The 14,738-nt window shown below is 41.5% G+C and overlaps 1 protein-coding gene across 8 annotated transcripts in view; it reads right to left on the bottom strand.

Moving 5' to 3' along the window:
• Window positions 1–14,738, bottom strand: part of RUNX1T1 (RUNX1 partner transcriptional co-repressor 1) — a 155,911-nt gene that overhangs the window by 37,362 nt on the left and 103,811 nt on the right. For all 8 annotated transcript variants that reach the window (XM_081013442.1, XM_081013444.1, XM_081013438.1 and 5 more), the window contains 2 exons: window positions 14,013–14,194; window positions 2,211–2,461 (listed from right to left, as the gene is read on the bottom strand). In XM_081013442.1, coding sequence (XP_080869568.1) covers window positions 2,211–2,461; window positions 14,013–14,194 — 433 coding nt within the window. The remainder of the gene's footprint in view (window positions 1–2,210; window positions 2,462–14,012; window positions 14,195–14,738) is intronic.

Genomic DNA, 14,738 nt, shown 5'->3' with positions numbered 1-14,738 from the left:
ATTACGCAACACACCGATCAGATACACTAGCATCAAGCAAATGAAAGAGGCACAGAATAAGATCACAGGGCCTGAGTTATAATAAGACCTTCTAGGTCCCCAACAGCAGTTCTGGAGAAGTAGATAGTCAATGAAAAAAAAGACACAAAAAAATACAGACTTGCCCCATTGATCCTCAGTATTATGAGATCAATAAGGAGGAGAGAACATTGCTAGACAGTGATAAGTGGAACACAAGCAGGCATATCACATTCCGGTCCAATCAATAAACAGAAATAGGGATGGGGGCAAAGAGAATTTATTTATTTATTCATTTATTTAAAACACATTCAGACTGCTCCCTCATGCTCAAAGCAGCTGACATCATATAATAAAAGGCATCCAATGAAAGGAAACTATCTCCCCCCCCCCCAAATTGGGTGAAACATACAAAGCCCTCTGTGATACATCCACAGAATCAACTGTGCAAAAACAGCAGATAAAGGCAAGGATCTCCTCGTGTAACAGGCCAAGCATTCCAAAGTTTAGGGGCCATGGTGCTAAAGACCCTGCTGATGGCTGTCATCAATCTAATCTACTGCAGTGACAACCCACAGAGAAGGGCTTGATTGTCCAATCACGACTGGCACACTGGCTAATATAGGGAGGGGCAGTCTCTCAGATTGGTGGGTCCCTTGCTATGCACCAGAAAACTGGCTTTGAATGTGGCTCTGGCTATAGTGCCATTTTGCCACAGTGTATGGGACACTGTGAATCAGATCTGGATCCTAAGGAGTGCAAGTTTTGTTCTGCTCACCAAGATGTCTCACCCCACCCCAACAGCTCCCCACACCCTATTCAGGATGGTCTCTTTGCCCACTAGAAAATTTTTTTGAGGGGAATGGGAGATGGAGGGGACAGGAAAGTCCCCTTGCAAGAGCGTCCTTCCACTAACGGGTGGCGCTGTGGTGTAAACCACTGAGCCTTGGGCTTGCTGATCAGAGGGTTGAATCCCCGCGACGGGATGAGCTCCCATTGCTCGGTCCCTGCTCCTGCCAACCTAGCAGTTCGAAAGTACATCAAAGTGCAAGTAGATAAATAGGTACTGCTCCGGTGGGAAGGTAAACGGCGTTTCTGTGTGCTGCTCTGGTTTCGCCAGAGGCGGCTTAGTCATGCTGGCCACATGACCCAGAAAAACTGTCTGCGGACAAACATCTGCTCCCTCAGCCAGTAAAGTGAGATGAGCGCCACAACCCCAGAGTCGTTCACAACTGTCAGGGGTCCTTTACCTTTACCTCTACTGCTGCAGTTCTTAAAATTGAAAGAAAGGGTCTATATCTGCTGGCCTCTGTTCCACCTGAAGGAGTTATTTCAGGAAAGGGCAGAGCTCAATGATGGAGCACATTCAATCTCTGGCATCTACAGGTAGAGCTAGGGAAAAACCTTGTCTGAAATTCTAGAGAGGTGCTGCCAGTCAATAATAAACTAGGTGGATAAATGGTCCAAGTCAGGATAAGATTGCTTCATATGCTTATTTCACCACTATCCAGTTTCTAGACCTGAGATAAATCCTCCAGCACTGATTGTGACTTGGTCTCTTTCTAGAACACATTGGCGTTCAACATAAGATCTGCTCCAAAAAATAAAATAAAAACCCAGCTGAAACAATGATTCTATAACTAAAACAATGGCATTAAATGGAAGTGAGTGACAAGAGGGCAACTGAACTTTCAATAGTTTATGGAAGTCAATACAATCTTAGGGCACAAACTCTTGGGAATTCCATTGCAAACTGATGTGGAATTAAATGGAAGACACAAAAAAAGCACATATATTGTTTTGTCTAACTTCCTTTTATTTCAGCGGGCCCTGAAAGAATTTTATTTTCAGCGGGGACCCATAAGAATAAAATTAACATTTCTATGACTTTCAGAACCCGCATTTTCTTTTAATCAAACCTATTTTTATTTATTAAACATTTGTGATTTCTGGACATCCCAGAAACAGGAATGCAGAAAAGGCAGAGCAGGTCTAAACTGCAACATTCCTACTTTCTAACTCTGCAGGGGCAGAGAATAGGGCAATTTACCGGAGGGATTCTCTCCCCTACCCATCTTCAGACATGCGCTGCGATCAAGTCAAGGACAGTATTATACATTTCTCTACTCATAAAAGAGCAACTGAAGTTTGATGCCTATGTAGAGCAAACCAAGAGGAAGAGCTTTGCTTACCCATAGGTCTGTTTCTGTCCCTGAGGTCCCTGTGGTTGGGGTGTCTGTATGAGTCCCTGTAGTGGTGGGCGATGGCCATATCATCCAAACGGTAATGCTGAGGTGGAGGCGGAGTGGGGTGAGGCAGACCATTGGGCTGGTAAGACAAACCATTATTTGGACTGTACCGCTGGCCTGGGCTAATAGTGCAGGGCCGCTTGCTTGGATGCTCTGAGTGCAAAGGCTCTCTGTCAAAGCCATTTTCTTTGGTTCTAAAGAAGAAAAGGGGCAACACGTTTTGTGAAAGAGTTACGGTCATACCTTGGGTTACAGATGCTTCAGGTTGCATTTTTTCGGGTTACGGACCTGCTGAAACCCGGAAGTACCGGAACGGGTTACTTCCAGGTTTCGGCGGTTGCGCATGCACAGAAGAGCTAAATCGCGCTTTGCTCATGCAATCCCGCACGGATCACGTTCACAACCCAAGTGTCTACTGTATTTCCTCCCTACAGGGAAGGTGAGTGTAACTTTCATAGCACATACAGTAGATGAAATACATTTATTCATTATGGACATTTATTTCAGACTCCACTAAAACACAGGATTTATTCCAGCTTGTACCCTGCTTTGCTTTAAAGCTGAGCAATAGCCACATTCATAAATTGGTAGAAATCCTTTCTTCATGTCAGCATCTTACAATTTACTAGTCACTTTTTTCTTCTATTGCCCAATGCATGGGCGCATAGCCAAGAATATTTGGCTCATTTGTGGCTTTGCTTCTTGATAACTTTGTCATGATCTCCTATCGGAGAACGATCATTGCTACTACTTTTTTTTTTTTGACAGTCTTTCTTGGAATTATAGATAAAAATCTCTTTCAGACTTAGAGAGTTATTGACAAGGGTTTAAATCCTCCAAAAACTGTGCCATCAGGAAGAGTACTATCAAGTGCCATAACATTAAAAGTGTTGGTATTTTTAAAAACATTCGTAAGAGTGAAAGATCAGTTCTTTACACGTAAACATATACCAAACCTTAAATGAAAACTGAGAATTCTGTGAATTTTTTTCCAGAGAGGAATATAATAGAAATAGAAACACTTTATTTGAATTGCATACTACTGATAAAATGCAGCAATATCTTTTACAGAATTATGAAAGATCTCAAATAAACAGCAAGCAGACATTTCTAGAGCAAAAAAAATTATAATAGCCTAATAATAATAATAATAATTTTGCATGGGAAATATCATTAGTTCTCTACCAACTGTAACACATTCCCACATTTGCATTTCAGAGATTTTGCAGATGCATTTTGGAAGCCCCATATATAATGGTTGTTATTAAACTGTTTGTATAGTAGCAACTACAGCACAGGTGTTGGGGGCGGGAGGGAAACCCACTGCTGTTGATATGACTACAACTTTTCCTACATGGGTCATGATAGGCGGAAAAAGTAAAAGCACAGGATTGAAAGGAAACCATGTCATAAAATGTTTATACAACAGTACTTTTAAAATGGTCATGCTGCTTTCTGAAATTGGATCCTTTCAAACAAAACGATTGCTGCCATCCTACTGCACATACTGCTATGCTACTTGGAGAACTTTCTGTGCTTTTCCCTCTTCTCATTGTATTAAGTTGCTATTACCCAGGGAGTGGTGGACAATTCTACCTTTGATGTGCCTGTCGACACTAGCAGAAATGAAAGCTTTACCTTTGAAAGAAAAGAAATCCCCCACATGCTTTTGTGATAAGAGGATATCATGTAGTTAAGATTGTGCATTTGATTGGCCCAACTTAGACTGATGGAACTAGATTGCAATGGACTGAAAAATCTGCATTGCAGATAACAAACTGTTTACAAAACGTAAGGATAATAAGCATTTTTTAAAAATGCTTTATTTATTGTTCTGGCTTACAAGTGGCAGAAGGTACCCAAATCTTAACTTTCATCTCTGCACATTTTTGTGGAACCTGGAAGCTTTCCCATTTCTGTACAAACCTATAAATAAACTATACAAACCAATAAAAGCAACACTTCAATTAACGTACATTGGATGTATCTGATTTTGTTATACTCAGAGCAAACCAGCAGAAATAATACCACTGACCTGGGTTTCCAGGTGGGCAGCCTTTACCACGTGTCACAGCCACGGCACGGCTCTGGAACCGCATGGCTGGGGCAGTGGGGGAAGAGATGCTTGGTGTCTCCCCTTCCCAGCCATGCTGAGATGCCAGTTGGATCCTGTCCCATGGACCTATCAGGCCACAGGGGGGAGAAGATGAAGATACTCCCACTGTATTTCAGGGGGTGGCCTGCTGTGGGTCGCCCTCTTGGATGATCACTGCAGGATTCACCAAACATCCATCCAGGAGGTGAATGGGCAGGATGAACGGGACCTTCCTATGGTTTATTGGCCACCATATTTAGGCCCAGGGAGGAATTTGCCTACCTCATAGCAACTGTCACAACTCTGGCAGATAAGACATTGGGTTGGATCCTTAATTGAGCAGGTACCCCATTAAAGGCGTCTAGGAGGGGTGACTCTGTCCGGGAGCCCATCGGGGGCCAATGGGCCAAAACACATCTCCCAATGCCAACCCTGGGCAGGGTTATGGCACCCGGTGCATGTCAGGGGCAGCTCCCCACTTCAGGGCTTACCTCAATTGGTTTATCAATCAGCAGGTAGGCTGCTTGATATTAGATTCATACCTAATGCCTTGGCCAAACCAACTGGAATCTGTAATCAATAGGGTTGTGGCCTATTTCAACCCAAATACCAATCTCCTGTGTTTAGTTATACGGTCTGGCCTACAGAGCACTGTGAACACCCTGTACCCACACCAGCAAATGGAGTTATGCAAGTCATGACTAACTTGTCAGTTGATTTCTGTAGGTTTTCCCTGACTATGACTTAGACAGGGAATGCAACGTCTATCCTTTGGAACCAACTTGGCCAAACCATTACAAAAATTGTAATGTGGAAATGATTTATATGTGACCACTACTGAGACAATATTCTTAACACCTTGTCACGCACGACTTTTGAAAGGAGACCTATAATTAACAGGGATGCTGTGAAAGCTGTTATTTTTCATGCTTGAAGTGAAAATTGCATATTCACACGTGAATAAAAGTCTCAGGCAGGCTGCAGGGTTTGTGAATTAAACAAAAATGTGCAGGGTGTTCTGCTGTTAATCTAAAGGTGATCAGCATTGGGTCTGTGCCTTTGCATGGGAAACAACGCACCAGTTAAGCTAGGCTGTGACTTCCATCGCTCTCTTTGATGACCATCAAAAAGTGACTACTGTTCTATTTTTATCTTGTAAGTAATTACAATCACCATAGTTAAGCTCAGTCTGCTAATAAGAAGGAAATTCATGCTGCCCATGCTCAGAGAAGCAAATAATAGTTGTCATGTGCCTGGGACCTAAAACTTGACTGGCAGTCAATCATCTGTCCTCTGTTCTGCTTAACTGGAGGCATCAGGGATTGAACCTAGACCTTCTGCATGCAAAACAGGTGTCCTATCACAAAGCACCCACAAGTTGCAGGGCACATTTCTGATTGGCTGAAGCAGAATGCAAGACCAAAGAACATCTCCATTACAGGAACATGAAAAATATGGTGGAGAGGATAGGGACAGCAGCCACTAATCCACATTTGATTTAGGTCTGTAGGAAATGGATGAAATACCCCTCACAAACAATTAGCTTCCAAATTCAAGTGTAGTGGGTGTTCAGTAGACAGGAGGATGTATGGAGAATATATTTGAACTGCTGTCCATAATTGCCAAGGTGACTGCTGTCCACCTATGGAGCTGGGTAAGGATTATTTAATTTCTCACTAGAAACTGAGCCTGAGTAATGCTACCTTATTCTTGTTGGCAAAATGCAAATAGAACAATAGCTTATTTTACAAGGTAATCAAATGGCGAATGAAGGTGCTTTTAAAATGTGCAACGGTGTGCAATTAACGACACAGGAATATCTTAACATTATGGAAATTGCACATCCACTTTTGTGGATAAGTGTTCTGAGCACACAATGTTCTGGAAGAAAGACAAATGTATGTTGACAATAAGGCAAGTGGGGAAAAAGAATTTGAGAACTGCTGAAAACAACACAACAATAATTGTTCTTATTGCCAAGACCAAAAAAAGGTCAGAAGCAGGAAATTAGTCAGTGAGGCAGTTGGAGCATTACAGGATAAAAGAGTTTCTGCCAAAGGTGTACAGGGAAATTGCAGAGAGGCTGAAAGGATTTTGTGCTTGTCTTTGCTGCGAAAGATGTAGGTAACCTATGATTGGCTGACTTTTTTGAGGAGATAGTCTGAAGGACTGAGACAAATAGACATGATCTTCTAAGGCTTACTGGCAACTAAAAAGAACAAATTGCCAGGACCAGATGGCATCCACCCAAGAGAACAAATCAAATATGAAACTGCTGCTCCTCTAACAAAAATATGTAACTTGCCTCTAAAATTGGCCTCCATACTAGCAATGTAAATAGGTGTTACATTGGAAAGTAGCCAATGTTACACCTGTTTTTTAAAGGACTCCGGGAAATTACAGGCCAGTTAGCTTAATGTTAACATCTTTATGGGTAGATTAGAGAAGCACATTATTAAAGATAAATATTATCAACACATTATTAAAGATTCTGTCATATCAAGCATGTAGGAGAACATGTCTAAAGAAGATCCAGCATGCCTTCTGCAAAGGGAAGTCCTGCTTCTCTAAATCTTAGAGCTCTCTGAGAGTGTCAATAGCATGTCGGTCTCACAGACACTTTAGTCTTGGATTTCAGAAAGATTCTTTGATTCTTTGTCTTAGCAGGACTGGTTATTGCAAACAGTAATAGGAATAAATGAACAATTCTCAAAGTGGAGGGAAGAAAGAAGCTGTACTGGAACCTGTAGTTTTAAAGTTGTTTAAAAATGATATGGAATTAGGAGTGAACAATGAGGTGGCCAGGTTTGTTGATGGCACCAAATTGATGACACCCAAGCAGACTGTGAAGAACTTAAAAAGAAACACACCACACTGAGTGGATGGCCAATTTATTTATACCCCCCAGAACGGGGCTGGGTGGAGTAGCATTCCAGTCCTTCAACTAATTTTGTACCCAATTGAAATGGAAGATCTTGGGGGAAAGCAAAACCAACTGGAAACTGAAGAAAGGAAACTGGATAAACACTGTTGCTAACCCCTGCCATCTTTTTCACATTGATGCTGCAAACCCAGCAGGGCTTTGTTTTTGGTTATTTCTCTGCCTTCAGTTCTCCCTGGGTTAGGCATAAATATATCCATGGCACATTGCTATGCATGTCTCCTGAGAAGTAAGTATCATTAAGTTCAATTGAACTTACTGACAATTATGTAGGTACAAGATTCCAGCCTCAGGTTACAAAATTCAGTAAATGAATCCCAAATAGCCATAAAGTTGCCTCATCTTTGACATCTTTCCTTTGTTCTTATAAAGCAAGGCGATTTAGCCAATTGCAGGCACATTGTTGCTATTCATTATATTATATCTAGAAAGTTAGGTAATTAATATATACCAGTTAGGGGCTACAGTTATATATGTAGCAATTTCACTATATTCTTTACATATGTATTCTTTACATATAAGTTCCTTGGCACAGGACAGAAGAAAAAGTATTGGATAAAATGTGATGGAATAGTCATTATGCCACTTCCCAAAATAGGGTAGAAGTCTGGTGGGGGGGGGTGTCATTTATAGAGTGAGCAGAGCATTTTTCATCTGGCATGCTATGCAGTTATAAAAAAGAAATATATGTACATATATGTGTGTGAGTGTGTTGTCTCCTCAGGTGTCACTTTCTTCTCTCATTCAATGACTGATGGCTCCCAGTATTATTACAGAAACAGATTGATCTTTTTAATGAGCTAGTTTAATAGACTCCAAATTCTCACTGTGGCTGCTCATCCGTATCAGACCATATGCACCAAGAAAACATTCAGTGAAACACAGAGCTCTGCTGGCAGGCTGCTCCTACAGTAGAGTGGGGTATATATAATATTTAAGTTACTGAATTATAGTATATTATATTAATTGTATTATATGTTTTTCCTGGTTGTCCACAAACCTTTATGGTAAGAGTGGGTACATGCACAAGGCAGAAACAAGGAATATTGAACCTTTTTTCAGCTTTCATTGAACAGGCAGCCCTTCACACCAAGGAAGGGTGAAGGGTGGTATTTATTAGCTTTATTTTAACTAATTTCTACCCCACCTGCTCAGTTTTTAAAGTGTGGGGGGGCATTTCTCACTAGGAACTTAAAATCAATAAAAATTATAATGTCTAAATGCAAATATTCCATCTAAATACAATATTGGATAGTAACCATTTCCAAATCCACCAAAGTCGCAAAAATTGGCTAAGAAAAAGAACAGCAAGCAGAATTAAGCTTTATCCCTTCAAATCGTTTGTTCTCTTTAATTTATGAGTCGCTGTCCACATGCATCTCAAGGAAATCTACAAGCGTATCATAAAAACAACTTGATGGCATTAAACGGCTTTTAGTAGATCAGCAATAGTCTCTGCACTTCAGTAGGAGCAGCTTTCTGCAAGAATGTGTCGCTATCAAAAAGGTCCTGTTTCCTACACAATAGCAGGACTTACTGAAAAATCTTTATACCTGTAAAGGCTCATCTGGGAGAAGTTTCTCTTCAAAATATCCTGGACCCAGAATGAATGGAACAACATGCAATTTAGCTTACACAGAGATGGTAGTCATTTGGCAACTTGAATACACTTCTCAGCTTTTCTGCCTAGCTGCAGTTAGGTTTTGCAGGTTTTGAAGCACTACAGAACCTGTAAAACCTGTTTGAGCTGAGACAGTAGGAGGAAGAGAAGGATATCAAGTATATACACTGCAGCATCAGACTTATGCAGCCTGCCATCTTTAAAATACCTCTTCAGCTTGGTGAAAATCATAAACACAGGCTTGGATAGAGTGGTTTGTTTCTGTTAGGGGAAATTCTTCATGGCAGTACTATTTATAGCCTAGTAGAAAAGCACTGTGTGAGAAATCGAGAGTCATTCTGTCTCTGCAAACCCTTGTGCAATGCTATGCACGAGCTCTTTCCAAAATCTCTTTATGGCTCACTAAAGTTCATATTTGGCAGCCTGCAACTTCCTTATTCACCAGGTTTTTCATGCTGCAACAAAACTCTAATTAGGGATGGGGGAGAAATTTGGTTTGGTTGGCATTCACACCTCCCAAAACAAGATGTGAACCAAAATGCAGCTATTTAAAACGTGCACTTCTCTGAATTTTGTGATACAGTTCTCCAACCAAACAGTGTGTATACAAGTACAAATATTAGGGGAAAATGAGACCTAATAGTGAAAAATATGCAAAATACATTATATTAGGGGAAAATGCTTTCAAAAATATGTATGGTAGGCAAAATTGCACATGAAAAGGTTTATGTTAGGGGGAAAGTGTACTAGAATTTTCATTAGGATATTTTATTTTATTGCAGATTGATGCAGAAACATGGATATCTCAAATGTAAGTCTGGAAAAATGTGAAACAGGTACCAAAACTGACAGATTTGCCTAACCCTAAACCCCAAAGCACTATAGTGCTGCAATACAAGAAGTGTTCTGATAGCACTTGTGCAAGAGTTCACGAAATGATGATAATGCATTTTATCTTTCCAATCTTTGGATCCAAGTCACTGTAGACTTCCAGTGCTGCCACCAATGGTAGATATTTAAAAAAACTTCCCAGTACCTGACATTCTCTTCTGGGTTTATTTTATGACACAGCCTCTAACAAGACTAGGACATCTCAAACAACAGGTAACCATTGTGAACAGATATTGGGGGTGGGGGTGGTTGGAATCCATAAGGGATGTTCTAACACCAACATGCATGTTTTTAGAAACTGTAGTGTGTCCAGACATAAGCACAGAGTTAGAAATCAAACTGAAATTTATGTTGCTTGCCTAAACAAGGATAAATACATTATGGAAAACGCATAACAATGGGGAAAGTTGGGCAGTGACATAGAAACGCAGTGAACAATTTTGATGCCATAATTTAAATTTGCCAAAAGTAAGATTGATTGACTGATTGATCTAACTAACTAACTAACTAACTAACTAGATTTATATACTCCTAGATTGTAATGAATTTTGAATTATGGTGCTGGAGGAGACTCTTGAGAGTCTCATGGACTGCAAGAAGATAAACCTATCCATTCTTAAGGAAATCAGCCCTGAGTGCTCACTCGAAGGACAGATCGTGAAGCTGAGGCTCCAATACTTTGGCCACCTCATGAGAAGAGAAGACTCCCTGGAAAAGACCCTGATGTTGGGAAAGATGGAGGGCACAAGGAGAAGGGGACGACAGAGGACAAGATGGTTGGACAGTGTTCTCGAAGCTACCAGCATGAGTTTGACCAAACTGCGGGAGGCAGTGGAAGACAGAAGTGCCTGGCGTGCTCTGGTCCATGGGGTCACGAAGAGTCGGACACGACTAAACGACTAAACAACAACAAAGACTGTAATGAAACCTCAAAGAAGTTAGCTAAGTTTTGCCCTGCAAGGATGGTTTCATATGGTTGACTAATTTGGATTCTCAAATTGCAAGATAGTCTGAAATGTTCAGACTGCAACAGGATTATCTCCCATCCATAAGTCTGTGGCATTAATAGTGTGACATCTTGGGCCATGTCATGACCTAATTGACTTTGGATTCAGTTGGGTGAGAATTCTCCCCGCTTCTTTTATTCAAGTATTCAAGTAATCTTGGTGTGCCATGATACCCTGTTAACATCCGGAGTTGACTATACAGAAGACAATGGCAGTGTAACATCTAATATTTAAACGGATCATCTATACTGAACTCAGCTTAAAGGGTGAGCATCAACAATTAAATTACTTATAATTGCCGTTGAGTAAATAAAAGCAGTTTCCCTTCTAGCTATTCCAGGAGCCTGTGCCAAACATTGCTCAGATATCTGAACTTCATTTCCTTCTCTTTTGATTTATGCTTGTTCAGAAGGAGTCATAGGACAGTGCTTTTAAAAATCATGAGGAGTAAACTGTGGTCGCCAGAAATAAGCCGGAAAGTGGAAACTAACTACTAGTCGTAAGAACAAGGAAAATTGAAAGCATAAGGGAAAACATTGTGGCTTATCCTTAAAATCATCTAGAGCCAAGAAATCAAATGCAATCTTCTATAGATAAAAATAAAATAAAATTATGAGGGCCTGATCCGGTCCACTGAAGGCACAATAGTTTACACAGAATTCTGGTAGGCTCTATTATTACTAATATTATTATTTAATTAAATTTATATATCAGCCTTCATCTGAGGATCATAGGGTGGTTTACAATATAAAACCACAAAAATACATGCTATAGTTACAAACAAAATTATAGCTGTCCACAGCTTACAAAGCTATACATAAGATTGTTTAATTAGTCAAGAAGAGGGATTGTTTTTCCTGGTGCCTAAAGTTTTATAAGGAAGGAACCAGGTGAGTCTCCTTGGAGAGAGGATTCCACAAGCGGGGAGCCACAGCAGAAAAGGCCTGCTTTCGTGTTGACACCTTCCAGAACCCTCGTGGAGGAGGCACACGAAGAAGGACCTCGGATGATGATCACAGGGTCTGGGTCGACTCATTTGGGGAGAGGCAGTCCTTGAGTATTGTTTTCCCTTTACACGTTTACACGCAGGCAGTGCTGGGGCATGTTAGGGGGAACAACTACCACATCCCTATATAGCATTCCTGTTCAGCTCGGTGAAAATGATATGTGAGCCAGGGAGCCGGAGAGGGCTATAGATGGCTGGAAAACAGCTCTTTAAACCAGAATATAAACCATCTCTCCCTCCCCTGGCCTATATTGAATGTTTTCTTAAGACAAAAACACAAAACAGAGACAGTGACAGTCATATCTGGAATCCAAATGATCTGCTAGCCACTTTAAATGTGCATGCAACAAACCAAACAATTTGTTGGCTAGTACCCGTGAACAGAGCTCCATTATAACCCTAATTATTTAGGGGCAAATTGTGCCTTCAGGCTTATCATGAAAAAGCAGAGTTCTCCACTGATTACTGATAATGGAACATTCTGTTGCATTCAAGCATAACTTAGTTAATTTATTTTAACTTGATTTTTATCCTGCCCTCTTCCAACTATAAAAACCAACTACATTTCTATCAAAATAAAAAGCCCAGCATTCTGCAACGAACTCTGTCAATAAATTCACCCAGCCTCAGTGCAATGGGATGTCACCAGAGCACTCGCAGCTGTGACTAAATACAGAACAGCAGATGTGATTGTATCAAATATACTACAGGGCATTCAGTTGGACAAAATCTGCAGGTCCAAATGAGTTGTTTTGTGTTCTGTGGCTCAAACACTGGCTTCACCTTGTATTCAAGTTCTTGGGCAAGTTTCATCTTTTTTGAAATGAGTATCTGGTTTGCAGCAGAAAGCAGTGCAGTTGCAGTGATCAAAAGAGTGGCTACTAATACAGAGTGGAAGCCTGGAATCTGGATGATGTCATCAGTCGATAGGGACCAGAAGACTCTGTAGACCAACAGAGGACCTGCCTTAACGGGATGGCATTGGTACCATCAGCCCTCCTAAGACCATCTGTAGTAATTTCTTCTCCTACCCTGCAGTGCTAAAAGCCAGGAACCTGACCTACTCCATTATTAACCCCAGAGAGCAAAAGACCACTACAATATCTATCCTCTTCATAACTGGCATGGTCAAACCTGCCAAACAGAAATGGCTTTGTTTTGCAGAATAGATTGCCATAGGAGCTAACAGTTGCAGACCCTTCCAGAAGAAGACAGGCTTTTGGGAAACGAATTCAGCTTCCTGCTCCCTCCACTCAGGCAGGGAATGTGCTAATTTTGTGACTGTGTGAAAGATGGAACAGTTCAGACTGGGACTACAAAAGACCCATGGAGAGCTGAGTTGCTCTCTGGAGGGATCCTAACGAAGGAGCAGTATCTGCTGCAAATGTGTTACTGCTGCAAATCTCTATTGTCTGCTCAGCTTATATACAAATATTACAAACACCATAAGCTTCCTATGAACTCTTTCCAAAGGAAACTGAATCCTGCATGAGTGCTATACCTCTGAAACTTCTCACTGCTAAGAAGTAGAGTGTACATGTGTAGCAATAAACAAACATAACCATTGCCATTAAAAAAGGTACCAGGTAGAGTTTCTGCTACTTTGGATTGAAAGGTCTCAGACATTACAGAAAAATGTTAGCCTGAGATCCCAGAAAGTCTCCACTGGCCCAATACCGTGACTCAGAACAAGAAAACTTTTGTTGTTGTTTTTTGTCTCTTTTACAGATCATCTTTTACCCACTCAACTTCTTTGGTTCCTGAGAAGGACAAAATGGCGCTCTTCCCTTGCGCAGACAAGCTGACATGGCTAGCAGGTGACATTGATCCTGTGACAACATTCTCCACTACACCTGAGGAGAGCAACCTAGCTTAAGGGCCACAGCTATGTGACACACAGCTCTGTCCCCCAATAGGCATTGCTCCCACTGTCTGAAACTTCATTCTGCCCAACCCAATAGAGTCAGCACTCATATATTCATACAACACTCAAAGGAATATCTTGACCCACTGAAAGTTATTTACGCCACTTAAATAAAGCAGGGACCTCTTTTCAGTGTGCTGGGATACTGGTCAAGGAACAATGATTACCCAACATTCTGATGCAACAGGCAAAGTGGACCTCGCAAAGCTCAGCATGCATCTTTTCATTACAACGTCAAAGAAGCCCTCTGAAACGTTTACCTGTCTGGAGTTCGCCTCTTCCCGTTTTCGTTCACATCGAGAAGCAGCTCTGAGGAGTCAACAGGTGAGGTGGTGCTGGCATCCAGAAGCAGCTGCTCATGCTGAGCGAGGTACTGGGCGGGGTTCTGCTTGGCCAACCTTGCACAGTGCAGGAGCTCCCGCTGTAGCAGGGGCAGATTGGCCTGAAAGATCAGAGGAGCAGCATCACAACATACACCCCCATTAGAAAGCATCCCCTTAGCCTCAAAAGCACAAAGGTACATTTACACACACACACACACACACACACTTCAGCTGTAATGTATGTGTGTGCATTTAATCTTTCATAACCATTATTCATCTTTTGCTTCAATCCTCAACATTTGTACCAGTATTTTTACCTGCAAGCTCAGAATACCATCAGTATACCTGAAGGAGCATCTCCACCCCCATCGTTCTGCCCGGACGCTGAGGTCCAGTACCGAGGGCCTTCTGGCGGTTCCCTCACTGTGAGAAGCAAAGCTACAGGGAACCAGGCAGAAGGCCTTTTCGGTAGTGTTGCCTGTCCTGTGGAACACCCTCCCATCAGATGTCAAAGAGATAAACAACTACCTGACATTTAGAAGACATCTGAAGACAGCCCTGTTCAGGGAAGTTTTTAATGTGTGACATTTTAATGTATTTTTAATCTTTGTTGGAAGCCACCCAGATTGGCTGGGGAAGCCCAGCCAGATGGGGGGTTTTACA

The sequence above is a fragment of the Podarcis pityusensis genome, assembly GCF_964106645.2.
Source record: "Podarcis pityusensis genome assembly, chromosome: 7".
In the NCBI taxonomy this organism is placed as follows: Eukaryota; Metazoa; Chordata; class Lepidosauria; order Squamata; family Lacertidae; genus Podarcis; species Podarcis pityusensis.
This window is presented reverse-complemented; position numbering and strand designations above follow the sequence as displayed.